Source organism: Halichoerus grypus, chromosome 6 (genome assembly GCF_964656455.1).
Source record: "Halichoerus grypus chromosome 6, mHalGry1.hap1.1, whole genome shotgun sequence".
NCBI classification, from domain to species: Eukaryota; Metazoa; Chordata; class Mammalia; order Carnivora; family Phocidae; genus Halichoerus; species Halichoerus grypus.
This window is the reverse complement of record NC_135717.1, coordinates 102,807,119-102,824,948: the sequence shown is the minus strand read 5'-3', so window position 1 is coordinate 102,824,948 and position 17,830 is coordinate 102,807,119. Positions and strand designations below refer to the sequence as shown.

The 17,830-nt window shown below is 43.5% G+C and overlaps 1 protein-coding gene and 1 long non-coding RNA gene across 4 annotated transcripts in view; one reads left to right on the top strand and one right to left on the bottom strand.

Moving 5' to 3' along the window:
• Positions 1–1,717: 1,717 nt before the first annotated feature.
• Positions 1,718–3,054, bottom strand: LOC144382355 (uncharacterized). The gene is made up of 2 exons (XR_013449126.1): positions 2,668–3,054; positions 1,718–2,198 (listed from the first exon to the last, which is right to left on the bottom strand). It is a non-coding gene; the product is annotated as an uncharacterized LOC144382355 (long non-coding RNA).
• Positions 3,055–3,105: 51 nt separating this feature from the next.
• Positions 3,106–17,830, top strand: part of TMTC1 (transmembrane O-mannosyltransferase targeting cadherins 1) — a 259,957-nt gene continuing 245,232 nt past the window's right edge. For all 3 annotated transcript variants that reach the window (XM_078075832.1, XM_078075833.1, XM_078075831.1), the window contains exon 1: positions 3,106–3,540. In XM_078075832.1, coding sequence (XP_077931958.1) covers positions 3,239–3,540 — 302 coding nt within the window. In that variant the 5' untranslated portion in view covers positions 3,106–3,238. The remainder of the gene's footprint in view (positions 3,541–17,830) is intronic.

Sequence of the window (17,830 nt, the reverse complement as noted above, 5' to 3'; positions counted from 1 at the left end):
TGTCCCACGCCGGTCCTGCCTAATGCTGACCAGCTTCTTAAAGTGCATGTTGCCTGTTCTACCACAGGCCCAAGGGAGTGGTGGGGAGAGTATAGTTTAATTTTCTTGTTCTTTTTTTCTATTTTTCTGTATTTTCCTCAAGAGCAGGTAATAGTTAAATAACTAGACCACAAACATTTATTTTTAATATCAATTATATTATCAACTCTTTTTCTGAATTTATGACTTTGTAACATTGCATTTGTCCCTTTATATAGGGTATACCTGAATGGGGTGTATATTAGGCTGAAAAAGCGTAGTGGGCAGTAATTTGAAATTTGTTTTAGTAAAATACCTACTTATCCTTGATTTATTTTTAGTTGTGTCCTAATTTCTTTAAGGACCGTGCTCCATTTTAATTTACACGAGTGACTTACTCTGTATGACACTCAGAGAGGCACTTCTGTAATAGTTTATGTTTTAAATTGCTCGAGTGGACAAAAGATGTCTTAGAAGGTAGTATTGCTCCAATTATAAATCCTTTAAAAATAATCAGAGACTAAGTAACAAGAATGAAATCTCATTTTCTTTTGGGCCCCTTTATTAGCCAAGATGAGTGCTTTACACCTTAAGAGAGAAGCAGAGGGGATGATGGACTGGCCTATCAATGTAAACCTATCTCTGACGTCACCACTTGTACACTGTTTTCCTGGAAGACAGAACAAGATTGAGATAGGAAGGGATGGGGCTGCAAAGAACTGTTTAATTTTTAAAAAGTATTTACTTACTGGTTCGTGCTTGAGAGGACTTTTGAGGTATCTCCCTATTTTAAAGTGAATTAATCCCAAACTTATCCAAACTAAATAGAACAGAGATGCCACTGAATGTAGAGGAAAACTTAATGAAACCGAGCTCAGAAATCTGGAATCCCACTTAGAAGTTTCCTTTATCTCTTCCTCTTTATCTCCTCCATTGTCTTTTTGGAGTTTGGAGTCCAGTTCCCGTCCTTCTACACTTCTCTCCATTGTCATGGAGAACTCTGATAACTCTTTGCATCTAAAAAGGAAAACAACTCAGAGAAGAAGGGGCTGGGCAGGGCTGTACTCCTACCTGGGCAATTTGAGGGTAATTGGAGGGGGAGAAAAGGTCTCCGTAAAAATCTATTATTAGTCTCTCTTTGGGATTAAGATATTGTCTCAAAGCAAGGATTTTACGTAAAGAATTGATATATTGGCTTATTAAACCTACTATCATTTCAGCAAAGGCAATTTCACTATCCTAGTCAGTTGCTAACTTAGAAAGTTAGACTTTTATAGTGTTACCCTTATACACGCACCCACAGAGGCACACTCTGAGCCACTTTGGTCACCCAGCCCAGTATTTAGCACATTGTAGCACAAAGTGTACTCTTAATATATTTCTATTAAATTGATGGACAGGCAAAGAGGAAAGGCTGTAGTGTGTTCTGCGGGGAAGATGGTAGATTCAGGTGTGTGTGGGGTCTGGATATTAAAGCTATCAAGAGTCAAAAAGTTTTGACATAAGGATAAAAACATCCATGCTTGGGTTTCTCAGTTTCATTTTGCAGTCCCTAAGTTTCAAATCACCAAAGTGAAATGGATGAAATGCGTCTTGACTTGGAATATGTTTGTTTTCATTCACTGGGTTTTCAACTGCTCAGATACATCTTAAAATTAAAAAAAAAAATGGTGTGGTAAAGAGTCACACAAATGCTCAGTATAAGAACAATTTCTGCCTTTTATTTTACTTTTTTTTTTTAAGATCAAAGAACCTTTTAAGAATTTTTGAAGGATGGGAATAAATGGCAAATTTTGTATTTTAAGTTTTTTCTCTTTGGATGTGTCAAATTCCAGGTAACTTCAGTAACATACAGCAATGGAAATTTACGATGGCCCTCAAAGAGTTAACAGACTTTTCAAACCTGGAGAAATTCTAGTAATCATTCTGGGATACGTAATTTATTTACATATATAACTAGCATTTTTAGAAAAAGAAAATAACTTTTCAGAAAAATGGGGAGATTGGGAGTCAAAGCCAGAGGCCTTAACGTTTTAAATTTTTTTCTTCTTTTTTTTCAAGTGGTACTGACTTAGCAGGAACAGTTCAAACACGCCCACAGTCCAGGAAATAATCATCAGACCCAAGTGATCCACTTAGATGGGAAGAAAAAGTAATTTGCTCAGCATCTCCTGGATCGTCTTAAGAGTTTTAGTAAGAAATAAAATGAGAAGCAATGTTTCAGAAGTCAATTCAATGCCCAGACCCAAACCCCAAATCGAACCCGGGACTTTTCTTAAGTGCGAGCAGAGCAATGAGCGGTAAAGGCAAACAGCCCGGGGCGCCCCCTGAACAAACTGCGCGGGGCGGGCAGGAAACCCCCGGCCAGGAGACCCTTTCTATTGGTTTCGGGAAGGTGCTTCGGGCAGCTCCGTTTCCCCCCCGTCTCCCCCCCCCCCCACACGCGGAGGCTGCTAGCGCGGGGCGCAGGCCGGCGGGGCACAGCAAGGCCCGGGGACGAGACGCGGACAGGGCGCCGGGCAGGAGAGCGTGTCGCCGGGCGCCGCCGCCGCTGTTGTCCGGGGTCCTGAAAGCCGGGAACTTCCCGGGAAGCAGCGGCCACTTTTCTCTGTGTCAGAGCGGGGGGTGTGGGGGTTTCAGGGGGCGCACCTGCTAAGCCCGCCCTGGCCCTGGGCCCGGAGGTGCGGGCAGATAAGGCCCTCCCCAGCCCCGTGGGTGGGGGTGCGTGATTGGGGGGGCGGCGGTGAGCACGGCCGGGAGCGCCAGGCAGGACCCCGGTGGCCCTTCTCCGCCTCTCGGGCAGCCCCGCGCCGCGACCCAGCTCCACCTGCGCGCGAACTCCGGCGGCCGGAGACGCGGGCGCTGGGGGCTGAGTGCCGCGGCGAGCGGGGCGGGAGCGAAGGGTGCTGGGGGTGGGGGGGCGGCCCTCGTCCGGGGATGGAGGGGGGGCGGGTGGAGGCGAGAGCGAGCGGGGCATGCGCAGTGGGGCGGAGGAGGTGGCGATGGCCGGGGGAGGCGGGGGGACTGCTGTTTATTTGCAGCTGGGCCAACTCGGCGGCGCAGGCGGCGGCGGAGCGCGGGGCGCCAGCGGCGGGTCCAGCTGCCGCCGCACCATGCCAGAGCCCACCTCCGGGCAGCCGCGGCGCGCCGCCGGGGCCCCGGCCGGGGAGGATGCCAGACGCCCGGGAGCGGCCAGGGCAGCGGTGGCGGCGGCGGCACGATGGTGGTGACAGGCTCTGCCCGAGGCGGCTGCGGGGACCGCGCGCCCTCCCGGCGGCGGGACCGCGGACTCGCGCCGGCCGGGGCCGCGGCGCTGCTGGCCGGGGCGAGCTGCCTGTGCTACGGCCGCTCCCTGCAGGGCGAGTTCGTGCACGACGACGTGTGGGCGATCGTGAACAACCCCGACGTGCGGCCCGGAGCCCCGCTCCGCTGGGGCATCTTCACCAACGACTTCTGGGGCAAGGGCATGGCCGAGAACACCAGCCACAAGTCCTACCGGCCGCTCTGCGTCCTCACCTTCAAGTGAGTCCGTCACCTCGCGCTCGCAGCCGCCGCCGTTTCTCCTCACCTCTTGTCCGAGCTGGGAGAAGTTGCGGGACCGGCTGGGGGGTGGGGGTCGTTTCTTTTCTTGCGGCCCCTTCCCCTCCACGCCTCCCTCCTCTCCTCTTTCCACGCCACTCTGCGCCGCGGTCCCCAGCCCCGCTTCTCTGGGCTCCCGGGGCGGTTCGGGAGGCGCGGGCTGGGAGTTGGGATCGAGTTTCTCAAGAGTCTACGCTCTCGGCGGGCTGGTCTCTCGGGCAAGGGCTGGTTGCGGGCTGGTAGAGCTGCTCCCGCACTCCCACCCCAGCCGGACGGTGGTCAAGTGCGACCGCGCGGGCCCGGAGGGTTCCGGACGGGAGGCTGTGGTGGGGATGCTTGCAAGTTGGGAATTTCTCGGAGGCTGTTGGGCAGCCTTGCTGATGGCGAGAGAATCAGTCCCTTTGGGGTCGCGTTCGGAGGAGAAGAGACGAGAGCCAGGAGCTGCCAGGGCTGCATGGGTTTTGGGGAGGCGCAGCGGAGGGAGCGGAGGCTCTCCTCCGACCTGCAGCCTTTGGCTGCTCCCGGAGCCTTTCCAGTCTGCAGGTCTGCGGAACGGCTTGGGATTTAAGATTTTAAAAGATGCAAAGCAAAGGAAGGCCGAGCGTGGGATCCTCTTGGGATCCTGGTGTCCCAGTCGAAATAGTTTTTGTTTTACAACCTCAGAGTCATGATTCAGCATTTCTGGTTTGAATAAAGTCTAAAGGGAACCGAGGGAACGCCAGGTTTTTGTAGGGTGGAGTATTCTCTTGCATTTAAAAGCGGGCTAGCTTCGGATGGAAGAGGAGGAGAGCTTTGTGTGAGTGCTATCTCGTACACCGTGAGCTTGACTCAACCCTTTGTAATTTGGCTCCGCATTTAAGCTTAAAATGTGCCGGACAAAAACTTGAAATAATATTGGTTCAGTATCATCAGTGTTTTAAGCCTTTTCCAGTGGGTGTAATATGAACCCGTCTTCATGGTAATGGTCATTCGAGACGGGATAGGAAGCTTGAAAAGCTTGCCTGGGGCCAGGAGGCCACGGTTTCTTGACAGGTGGCTGTGATGACTTAGAAAAGGAAACCATAGCAGTTGGCAGTAATTCATGGGCTTTTGACTTAATTCTTCCACTGAAAATTCAGTGTTTTAAAAGAGGGTGAGGAAATTGCACATTTGACTCTGAAGAGAGTATTTTATAAACATTTGTCCTCTTGGAAAAGTGGTTTTGGTTTTCGGCTGGAAGATAACCTCAGCTCCTGAGTTCCTCAGTACTCTCAGTTTTCCAAATGTTTCTTAAAATCTTAGATGGCACAAATATATATGTTTATCTTCTAGATTGGCCTGCCTTTTCATTTATCACAGTGAAGGATGATGGTTCATTTCAGGTGTGGAAGCTCACAGCATGAGATGTGCGCTGGGTTTATAACAGCCATGGAGACTCTTGATCTGAGCATTTTCCATTTTAAAAGGTTAGGGCCAAATGCCTGTGCCCACTTGGTGGAGGATGGGGAAGCTGTTTTCACTTCTTGACTTTCTAAAATGTTTTTTCAGGCATGCAGGAGATGGCAGGGACAGAAAAGAGGAGTGGGGAAGGAAGTAGACAATGAGGCAAGGCCATTGATGAGGAGGAATGTTAGCAAGGGTTTGGGGGAACCAGGGGTTAAGGGGGCAGGAGAGTTGCCCGGCGGGGCCAACTCCTCACTATGTTCTCATTGGTTACAAAATGCAGATTGGTGTCTAAGACCATTGCTCTTTGTATGTCTTATCTTACTGTCTGTGTGAGATACACTCTTTTTTTTTTTTTTTTTTGGAGAAGATTGAGTTGTAAATCTAGAGAACAACACAGCACTATTGGAAAGGGGTAGATGTCTCTTCAGAAAGAGAAAGTTAGCTCATCTTTCCATGTTCACAGGTGTGGATTAAAATAAGACCTAGAAGCTTTCTCCACACTGGATTTTCTTGTGCAGCTGCATAAAGAGGGACATGTACGAGGGTGCGGTTGATGATGCTAGACCCACACAACTCTAAAGATTGTTGCAAGGAAGGACAATCACATTAATTAACTACTCAGTGTGAACCAAGAATTGGCCTGAAACACTTTACATAGATTATGTCTTTAATGATCTTTATTTTAGGTAGTTAGTGAAAATAAAGTTAAAGTGGCCTTTTAAATATATATACACACTGTTTTAATTATATCTTAAGCTAGGTTTGTTTGAATAAAAATCTTTGAGAATTCGAGAACATTTTTATTTATTTTTATTGTGGTAAGAACACTTAACATGAGATTTGCCATTTAAAATTCTTAGGAGCACGATACAATATCATTAACTCTAGGCACAGTGTGGTACAACAGATCTCTGGCGCTTATTTCTCTTGCACAACTGGAACTATATACCTGCTGAACAGCAGCTCCCTGGGCTCCCCTTCCCCTGCCCTTGGCAGCCATCCTTCTATTCTGTTTCTATGAATTTGACTATTTTAGATACATTATATAAGTATAATCATGCAGCATTTGTCCTGTGACTGGCTTATTTCACTTAGCATAATGTCCACCACATCCATCCACGTTGTTGTATATGACAGGATTTCCTTTTTTAAGGCTGAATAATATTTCATTGTATGTATAGACCACTTATTTTTGATTTTTTTAAAAGATCTTATTTATTAGAGAGTGAGCGAGAGAGAGAGCATGAGCACGAGAGGAGGCAGAGGGAGAAGCAGGCTCCCCGCTGAGCTGGGAGCCCGATGCGGGGCTCGATCCCAGGACCCTGGGATCATGACCTGAGCCAAAGGCAGACGCTTCACCGACTGAGCCACCCAGGCACTCCCCACTTTTTTTTTTTAATCCATTCATCTGATCATGGGCAATTAGGTTGTGTCCATGTCTTAACTGTTGTGAATATTGCTGCAGTGAACTTGGCAGTGCATATATCTCTTCAAGATCCTGATTTCAATTCTTTTGGATTTATAACCAGAAGTAGGATTGCTGGATTATAAGGTAATTGTATTTTTAACTTTTTGAGGAATCTCTACTGTTCTCCATTGGAGCTGTACCTTTTACGTCCCCAGTAGTGTACAGTGGTTCTAGTTTTCCACATCCTTGCCAACACTTGTTATCTTTTTCTCATAAAAGCCAGCCTAATGGTTGTGACAGAGGTGATAACTCATTGTGGTTTTGATTTGCATTTCCCTAATGATTAGTGATGTTAAGCATCTTTTCATGTACCTGTTGGCCATTTGTATGTCTTTTTTTTTTTAAGTATAATTGACATAAAATACTCTATTAGTTTCAGATGTATACCATAGTGACTTGATATTTTTATATATTATAAAATAGTCCCCACTATAAGTCTGGTTACCGTCTGTCACTATACAAATTTATTACAGTATGATTGAGTATGTTCCCTAGGCTGTACATTACGTCTCCATGACTTATTTATTTTATAACTGGAAGTTTGTGCTTAATGCCCTTCACCTATTTTGCTTGTTCCGCCCCGCCCCCCCACTATCCCCTCTGGGAACCAGTTGTTTCCTGTATCACAGGCTGTTTCTGTTTTGTTCTGTTAGGTTGTTTTGTTTTTTAAATTCCACATATAAATGAAGTCATATGGTATTCATCTTTCTCTGTCTGACTTAGTTCACTTAGCATAATACCCTCTAGGTCCCTCCATGTTGTCACAAATGTCAAGATTTCATTCTTTTTTATGGCTGAATCTTTATTGGAGAAATGTCTGTTCAAGCCCTTTGCCCATTTTTTCATCATATTTTTTTTTTTACCTTGAGTTGTAGGAGTTTCTTATGTATTTTGGGTATCAATAATATATCAGATACATGCTTTGCAAATATTTTCTCCTATTCCATAGGTTGCCTTTTAACTCTGTTGATTACTTCCTTTGCTGTACAGAGGTTTTTTAGTTTGATGTAGTCCCAGTTACCTAATTTTGTTTTTATTTTTTGTACTTTTGGTGTCATATTTAAAAAGTCATTGCTAAGTCTAACATCATAAAGTTTTCCCTGTTTTTCTTTTCTTTTTTTTTTTTTTAAGATTTTATTTATTTATTTGACAGGGGGAGAGAGAGAGAAAGAGAGAGAGCACAAGCAGGGAGGGGGGCAGACAGCAGAGGGAAAGGGAGCCTGATGTGGGGCTCGATCCCGGGATCCTGGGGTCATGACCTCTGTTTTTCTTCTGCAAGTTTTACAGTTTCAGGTCTTAAATTTAAATTGTTAATACATTTTAGGTTGATTTTTGTGTGCAGTGTAAGATAAGGGTCCAGATTAATTCTTTTGCATGTGGATATCCAGTTTTTCCAACACTGTTGAAGAGACTGTTCCTTTCCCTGCTGTGAATATTTGGCCTTTATGTTGAAGAGCATTTGACCATATATGTGTAGGTTAATTTCTGGCTCTCTGTTCTTTTCCATTGGTAAGTATGTTTGTTTTTATTCCAGTACCATACTGTTTTAATTAGTGTAGCTTTGTGATATAGTTTGAAATCAGGAAGTGTGATGCTGGCAGCTTTGTTCTTTCTCAGAATTGTTTTGTATATTCAGGGTTTTTTGTAGTTCCAAATGACTTTTATGATTTTTTTTTTCTATTTCAGTAAAAAAAAAAAAAAGCCATTGGGATATTAATATAGAATACATTGACTCTATAATTGGCTTTGAGTATTATGGACATTTTAACAATAGTAAGTCTTCTGATCCATGAACTTAGGATGTCTTTCTATTTATTTGTGTCTTCTTTAATCTCTTTTGTCAATGATTTATAGTTTTAATTTTACAAGTTTTTCACCTCTTTGGTTAAGTTTATTCCTAAGTATTTTATTCTTTTTGATGCTGTTGTAAATGGGATTGTTTTCTTAATTTTGGATAGTTCATTATTAGTGTACAGAAATGCAGCTGATTTTTTTTATTGAAATATAGTTGATACAACTGCAGCTGATTTTTGTATATTGATTTGTATCTTGCAACTTTACTGAATTTGAATATTTTAACAGTTGTTTTTTTGTTTTTTTTTTTTTTTTGAGTCTTTAGGGCTCTCTAACATAAAAGATCGATGTCGTATGCAAACATATAAAAACAGATAATTTTACTTCTTTTTTTTTCCAGTGTAAATGCATTTTATTTCTTTTTCTCACCTAATTGCTCTGGGTAGGACTTCCAGTACTATGCTGAATAGAAGTGCAAGAGTGGGCATCCTTGTCTTGTTCTTGATCTTAGAGAAAAAGCTTTCAGTTTTTCACCACTGAGTATGATATTAATTGTGGGCTTTTCATATATGTTCTTTATTATGTTGAGGTAAATTCTTTCTAAACCTAGTTTTTGAGACTTTTTACCATGAAGGGTGTTGAATTTTGTCACATACTTTTGTTGCATCTATGGACATGATCATGTAATTTTTACCCTCCCTTTTGTTAATGTGGTATGTAACATTAGGTGAATTGTTCATGTCGAACCATTCTTGCATCCCAGGGATAAAACCCAGTTGGTTATGGTGTGTGTTCCTTTAAATGTGCTGTTGAATTCAGTCTGCTAGTATTTTGTTGAGGACTTTTGCATCTGTGTTTATCACGAATGTTGGCTTGTAGTTTTCTTTTCTTATAGGGTCTTTGGCATTAAAAAAAAAAACACAACTTTTCATTGTGAGATAATTGTACATTCCCATACAGTTGTAAATAATAATATAGAGGTTTTTATCCATTTTCCTCCAGGGTTAAAGCCTTGCATAACTATAGTATAATATCACAACCAGGAAGTTGACACTGATAACAATCCACAGCTTTTTATTTAGATTTTACCAGTTTTACATGTACTCTTTTATTTTTGTTAAGTGTGTATTTAGTCCTATGCAGTTTTGTCCCATGTAGATTTCCAAGATTACCACACAGTCAAGATACAGAACAGTTTTGTCATAAGGATCCTTCCTGCTTCTTTACCATAGTTAGAAACACCTCATTCGTAACAACCCCCTAATTTGTAACACCCGACCCTGCTCCATAATCACCACTAATCTGTTCTCCATGTCTATAATTTTGTCATTTTGAAAATGCTATATGTGGAATCATATAGTATGTAACCTCTTGAGATTGGCTTTTTTCGCATTTAGCATAATCCTCTGGAGTTTATGCAGATTGTTGCATATCAATAGTTCACTCCTTCTGTGGCTGAGTAGTATTCCACTGTGTGGATGTCCACCTGATGAAGGACATCTGGGTTGTTTCCAGTTTGGGGCTGTTACAAACCAAACCACCATAAACGTTCATTTACAGGTTTTTATGTAAACATAGGTTTTATTTCTTTGGGATAAACATCCAGGATTGCAACTGCTGGGTCACATGGTGGTTGCATATTTAGTTTTTTAAGAAACCGATTAACTGTTTTCCAGACCTTTCCATACAGTGTATGAGTAATCCAGTTATTTTGCTTCCTCACCAGCATTTGGTATTGTCATTTTTTTTTAAATTGTAGTGGCTCTGATAGGTGTACAGTGATACCTCGTTGTGATTTTAATTTGCATTTCCCTAATGGCTGATGGTGTTAAATATACTTTCATGTGCTTATTTGCCCTCTGTATATCCTCTTCGTTAAAATGTCTCTTCATATCTTTTGTCCATCTCCTACGTGGATTTTTATTTTTTTATGTTGAATTTTGAGATTTCTTTATGTATTGTAGGTACCAGTCCTTTGTCATCTATGTGGTTGGCACATACTCTCTCCAATTCTGTAGCTTGTCTTTCCCAGTGCAAAGCTCAAACCTAGGTTTTTTGTTTTTTGTTTTTTTAAGATTTATTTATTTATTTTAGAGAGAGAGCTTGCTGAGCATGAACATGCGAGTCGGGGGAGGGACAGAGGGAGAGAATCTGCAAGCAGACTCCCCGCTGAGCTTGGAGCCTCACATGGGAAGGGTGAGGGAGGGGGCCTTGATCCCAGGACCCATGAGGTCATGACCCAAGCCAAAACCAAGAATTGGACACTTAACCAACTAAGCCACCCAGGCACCCCTCAAACCTAGTTTTTATTAAAATTATTTATTATCTTTGATTCACTGAATGAATGTCACACATACTGAGAGCTAGAAATTACCTTAAGAATAAACAATAAATAAATACATTAATTAATAAATAAAGATGTGTAATGCTTGTTACTATTAAGGTACTTGGATGCATAGAAACATATTAATCAGTTTTTCTCAAATAAGAAATCAGCTGAAATTGCAATAAGGAAGCGGATTTTTAGAGTGCCTACTCTACCAGGTTGTGGGGCAGGGTGCAATGGAAAATGAAGGCAGTTTACCAAGATATGATGGCTTTGTATTATGTCAATTTAACGAAATTGGAACTCTGTTTCTTGGAAATTCTTTCCCTGTATTGCACTAGGCTGTAGTTGTACAAGAGAAATTTCTCCGAGATTTGGAAAGTGAAGTGGCCATGTTCCTGGTCAGAGGGCTGGTGTAGGTCCTGGTGCTGTCCCAGCTCCCGTGGGTTGTCACAGACAGGCGGGCTGACCCGCTGCTGGCGTGCGACGGTAGCTAGGTCCACAGCTCCTCCGGAACTCTCCAGATCATGGTGCTATCGCTACTTGGAATCATGGTGCAGATGTGAGTGCAGCCCTGTGGGGATGAGCACCAGCCTGTTTGAAGCCACTCACATCATTAAAGCTGGGGCCTTAGAGGCTGTGAGCAGCAGAGGTACATTCTAGTTCATCTTCGTGGCTTCCAGCCCTTCCTCCCTTTCCCCTCCTTCAAGTTCAGCCTTCCTCCCTCCCGAACGCCAGCCCTGCCGGCTTTTGACGTCCAGTGCAGACAGAAGCAGCAGGCTTGCCTAGGCTGTGTGGCCGGCTTCCACAGTTGGGAAAGGTCAGATCTCTACAGTAAATCCCTTCTGCTGTAGCATTCCTGGTGCTTCCGCTTCTCCAGTCAAACTTTAACTGGTACAAATGGTCCTCTCTGTGCTCCTTGAAGTGAGTTTAGAATTCTAATGAATTTCTGTTCCCAGTCAAATCTTACATTCGGTCTTTTCATAAGATCATTTCCAAGGGCACACAGGAATATTTTTGGACCATTGTAGAGCAGAATCAAAACATCTGTGCAAACTTAATCTGCAGCAGTCGCCTTTTTTATTTTGCTTCTTTATCCTCCACTGGCCATGACCTGTTTTTAACTCTGGAATCAGGACATTAAACACGCTAAGTCACTCTGTAGGCACTTAATTGACACAGAACTAAAACCCATGATGCCCATAACCCCCAAACATAAAAATGGCCCTGATTGATTTAAAAGGTGCTTAACTTTTTAATTTTATTTCTCTCTGCCCCTTTCCTCTTGAGAAGAAGCTCCTGCTGGATTGTTAGCAGCACCATTCCACATCAGGAAGCAAGGAGATGCTTCCTTCAACAAGAAAGAAGCAGGGGTTTTCCATGTTAAAGATGGGGAAACTAAAGCAAATGAGTCTCTCTCCATGTTTAGGCTACTTGATCGTAGTATTCTACCAGTTTGCTATAAAGGTTTATCTTATTGAAGGCTTCTGATGGTGATATACACCATAAGAGTGAAAGTGGGTGGTTTGAAATGTCAGAGTTAAAAAATAGAATATCTTAATATGTGCAGCTGTAAGGATTTGCAACATTTTAATGCTTGGATCTGGAGAGGTTTTTTTTTTTTTTTTTTTTTTTTGCAGCAGTTTGCATCTTTTAGTCACAGATGATATGCCAACCATGAAAATCAGCTCTAGCCTCTATGCCCGAAATCTAAAAGAAATGGTGGCGTGTTCATTTTGGTTCTGTTCCTTTTGACTTGTCCTCTTTGGAATTCGTTTGGAGATAGTCTATTGCAGCAAAGCTGAGAAGTTTGTGTTCTAAGTCTATGATGATGGCAGACACCTGGAGATTGTTTGACTCGATTGTCTAGGATGTTCAGTGATGGATATAGCCAAGGAAAAAATATGATTGGAGGCAATAAAGACTTTATAGAAAAGAATGAAAAAAATGGCCCCTGGAAATTGCATGGCAAACTAAGGTTTTTCTTAGAAACCTGAAGAGGAGGGGGTCAAGGACCTTAGATGTAAGATGGGCTTTAGGCTATAGTCTGGCAGTGTAGGAAGGATGGAAAATGAGAGGAATATATTTTTGAATTATGAGGGTTTTTATAGGTGAGTCTCTGAGTGAAGGCTTGGAAAACACGTTTGGAAGCAATCTTTTTTTTTTTTAATCAACGCATGTCTTTTCTTTCTTCCTTTGGAACTACAGTTCATGTTTTCCCTAACTTTGACTACGTAGTCATTCCACTTAAAAAGGCAGGGATGGGGGAGGAATGCTTGGTCATGCCAGAGTTAATGGCACTGTTACTTTTCCAAATGATGAGAAATGGTTTCTGTTCTCCGAGACCCTGTTGATCTGACCCCTGGCCACCCCCCTGACCTCTAGTCTGTCAGTCTGCACCTCATTCTACCTCTGCCAGCATTCTAGAGTCCTTGTGCCCTTTACAGGTGACACCCATCCGCCGCTGCCTGGGACCTTTGCACTTTCTGGAATGCTCTTTGCCCAGACCTGTGCTCTCTTGCTCTCTTACCACCTTCAGTCTCTGCTCAGATGTCACTTCCTCCTTGACGCCTTTCCTGGCTCCCCGATCCAAAATGGCAGACTGTCCTCTATGTTTCATCCTCACTCTCTCACTCTCTACCCTCTTTGCCTTAGTAGCCCTCATTGCTATCTGGCAACATGGATTTATTGTTGGTTTTTCTCTTCTCGCACTACCGTGTTAGCTCCATGAGGTGTATCCTTAGCACCTGGAACAGTGCCTGCCATGCAAAGTAGGGGCTTCATAAAGTACTGTTGAAACAATGAATGAATGAATCACTCATGTGAACACTTGACTTTTTCAGGTAAATATTTAGGCAGGGCTACACTTTTATAATATAGACAAAAAAGTCTGCTTGACTTATTACTTGGTTTGTTTGCCTTTTTTCTTCCTCTGTCAAAGAAAAAAATGGAGGCAGACAAAGAATTTCCTGGACACATAGAGGTGGGTTCCAGTGGGTCCTGCCTACTGGAAGGTTAAGGGACAGTTTTGATTCTGAAAGGGGCAGTTGTGCCTCCCTGTTGTCTCCTGCTGGGACTGTGACTCTCTGTAGAGAATGAGGATCCACAGCACTTTGGGATCATTCTCCTCTTGAGTGGCATATTGAAGTGTGATGGTTGGTGGATGCTTGCTGTAAATGTTAAGGCTGGACATAGCAGCTGTAACTTCTGAGGCAAACCCCAGAATTACACAGAGTTTTCTCCAAACCCTGCTGTCAGGGGACTAAAGTTCATCCACGCCCGTGTCCTACGGTCTATAAAGAATGGCCATGTTTTTTTCAAGCCAGTGAGGTAGACAGGACATATCACTCCCAGTTGGATCAAATAGAGTGTAAGGCTCTGAAAATACTTTCTCAAAGGAACTATGATGTCTGTGACTTTCTGTCCCCAAGTACTGTAGAATAAAGAATTTTTTTTTGGCCTTTATCCCAGGTTTCTGGGAGGGAGCTTCTAAACTCCTGGAATTTCCTAAGTGATGGGAGTGTCTCTGTTGCTCACAGTGGGCCCTGAGATCACACTTGAGTTTATGCTAAGGAAGAGGTAACTCATGATGGGCCTCCTGATAGTTTCAGAACATGGGCTGGCTATGCTGGAAAGGCCAGTCATAGGATAGAGAGATGGGACTTTGAGCCACATACCAGCCCTACCTTCCAACCTCCAGGAAGGGAAAGTGGTGCTGGAGATTGAGTTCAGTCACATGCCCAGTGATTGATTGAATCAATCAACCTAAGTAATGAAACCCCACTTAAAAACTTGACATTGAAGCTTGGTTGAGTTTGCCTGATTGGTAATCATACATCATTGAGCTGAGGGGGAGATGTGTCCTGAAGACATGGAAGGTTTGTGTTTGGGACCCTCCCAGACCTGTCTCCATGGGTCTTTTCTTTTGACAGGTTTTTGATTTGTATCCTTTATCATAAAGCCAAAATCACAAGTATAATGCTTTCTTGAATTCTGTGAGTCATTCCTGCAAATTATCAAACCTGAGGGAGTTGGGGGAACCCTCAAATTTGTGGCCAGTTGGTCAGCAGTGCAGATAGCCTGGGGACCATTGAGCTTGCAGCTAGTGTCTGAAGGGAGTGCTGTCGTATGCAGGACTTTGTCCTCACATAAGCTCTGGCTAGCACTGTCAGAATTACCCTGCATCCAGGAACTTTACCAAACACACTCCTTTATTTATTTATTTATTTATTTTATTTTTAAAAAGATTTTATTTATTTATTTGACAGAGAAAGAGAGAGCACAAGTAGGCAGAGTGGCAGGCAGAGGGAGAGGGAGAAGCAGGCTCTCTGCTGAGCAGGGAGCCGGATGTAGGGCTCGATCCCAGGACCCCAGGATCATGACCTGAGCCGAAGGCAGCCACTTAACCGACTGAGCCGCCCAGGCGCCCCCCCAAACGCACACCTTTAAAGGAAAACAAATTGGCTAAAAATTGACAACTCAATTATACTTCTAAGTATACTTCTATATTTATATTATATCTGGTGTTGATCTGTTAAGTTTTATTATTCGCTCTCTTTTTGAAGATTTTCTTCTGGGACCTGCTGCCCTCTAGATGTGGTCACGGATCTTCTGTCCTCAATTTCCCCACCGTTTCTTTGATGCACTTGCTACCCTGAGCACTTATGTGACCCTAGTGACAATAACTGCCCCTTGCATGGGTGTGGGCTCCTCCTGACAAGCCCCTCTTCCCTCCCCGTAGCTTCCGCATAGCCAGGTGAGGATGGGATGACCATAAATTTTATTTGTGTCTCAGAGCACCAGTCACCCCCTCTGCACTGTCGTTTGCCTTGGTGCCTGCGAATCACATCCTTTAGTTCTTTGATACATTAAGTGATGATGATTTGCTGATTTGCTCCTGATACTAGAGGGAATGCAGAAGAAGAGCAACCAAAATGATTAAGGGCCAAAGGGATTCGCCTTAGAGGAAAACAAGAAAAACCAGATGTTGTTATTTATTGGTTGAATAATCTAAGAAGACTATGGAAACCACTTATAAGCATTTGAGAGCTGAGAGGATAGCAAGAGAGGGGGAAGAAGAAAAATGAATGGCAGTTGGGGAGACAGGAGAATGTACTGCATGCTCAGTTTTAGGCTTTGGAAACTCACAAGGAAAGTGTTGGAGAACTAGTTATTTGAGATAGCAGAAACAGATGGTTAAGGTTAAGATGGTTAAGGTACATTAAATTTTTCTTTTCCCTGGTTTGTAGTTCGTATTGGAAAAGAATGTATGTTGTGTTATTGCTGAGAAAACTGGATTTTCCTGTTAAGTGTGGCAAACATAGGTAGCCTTCCTTTAAGCTTTGAGATGTGTGTCTCTCATTGTTCTGAGTCTCACCTGATTTGAATCATTGGGTTTCTTGGGACAGATCTCTGGGTCCCATTTCACATTTACTGACTTAGATTATCTTGCGGTGGGATGAGGGAATCAGAAATTGTAGCTAGCACCTCAGGGGATTCAGAATCCTGGGAACCACTGGGACTCAATGGGAGCATATGTTACATGAGGTTGAGATGCCAAGTATCTCTGGTGTAACATAGAAAAAAGAATCCAAATCTCATTGAGATAGGAATGTTGCAGTGCATTTATCACATGTCTCCTGCCCACACCTTCCTCCCACCACTCTACTACATTTCCTGAGAGGGCCAGATGATTTTCCCTCCCCTGAGGCATTAAGAAATAGATTAGTGAGGGAGCACCTGCAACTTTGACAAAGTCCGCATTGACTCTTTTCTGTAGGCAAGTGTGATGTGGGAGATGCGATTGAGGTGGGCTTTCTGATTTCAGTGGGGGTGACGGGGTCCTGGAGTACCAGCTGCCAATGGCAGAGCTTAGCTGCCAAAGACAAGGCGAGTGCATTTACCATGATAGGCAGCAGGGACACAGTGGTGATCAGAATGTCGTGACCACTGGTGGTGGCTAATTAATCCTGTTGTCCCTAGGAATGAAGTAGATGTGCAGCCCTCTTAAATGGTGCTTCGTCTATATACCAGGGAAACTCCAGGCTCGGGGCCGAAAGCCAGACTTGAGTCACCACAGGGGAGAATCATGACCTCTTAGGCAGGTTCCAGCCGTCTGCCAGTTTACTGAGGTAGAGCTGTTTGATTGAGTGGAGCTGGGGTCCCCTGGAGGAAGGGTCCTAGTCTATTCCATAGTAGAAGTCTCTTCCAGGGCTACAGCCCAGTTTTGTTTTTTTAAACCAGAACTATTTTCCAAAGAAGAAAATTAAAAAAAGTAAGGGGCTTTATCTAGAGCTGCAGGCTCTGCGAGTGTGAGGAGAAGGGGCAGCCGATGGCTTTCCTCTCCCCTCCCCACTCATCCTCCTGTGACTTCTTGGTGTCACACTGTGTGACCCTGTGACCTTTTCTGGGGGCCAGTGCCCTGTGATTGCTGTGAGCTCATTATAGCCCCACCTTTCTGGGCAGTTTTACGGGGAGGCAGAAGAGCTCAGATGGAGGAGGGGCATTTGTGGTCATGTTTGCCAATGTCTGGAAGGCTTTCAACCAGTCAGACACGACTATTCAGATTTTTTCTTTTCTTCTTCTTCTTCTTTTTTTTTTTTAAAGATTTATTTATTTGAGTGGGAGAGAACTAGTGGTGGCAGGGCAGAAGGAGAGAGAGAAGCAGACTCTCCGATGAGTGGGGAGTCTGATGTGGGGCTCCATCCCAGGACCCTCAGATCATGATCTGAGCCAAAGGCAGATGCTTAACTGACTGCGCCAGCCAGGCGCCCCGTTCAGATTTTTTCGAAAAGAAAAAAAAAATATTTCCTATTGCTTTAAATTAGAGATGAAGGCTAAATTAGTGATGAAGGCTAAATCAAATAAACTTAGAGATTCTTATTGTTGAAAGGGAAAGATGATTTTTTTCAACTTCCAACTTAATGTAAGTTTATTTGCTCATTCAGTAAACTTCATTTAGAATCTACTGTGTGTTAGGTGAGATGGATACGATGAGGAAAAGAAATGAATTTTTTACAATGCATGAAAAATGCTTATAATATTTGAGGAATATGGCAAAAGAGTTTTAAAAAACTGAGTAAATACTATGATGGAGTGCATTCAGGGTGATGTGGAACGTGAGAGACTGTTCTTCTTAGATGGTGTTTAGGGTGGGCTGGTTTTCATGCTTCTGCATGGACATTTCTGGTTATCCAAACACCAGTTCTAGTCTTAAATAC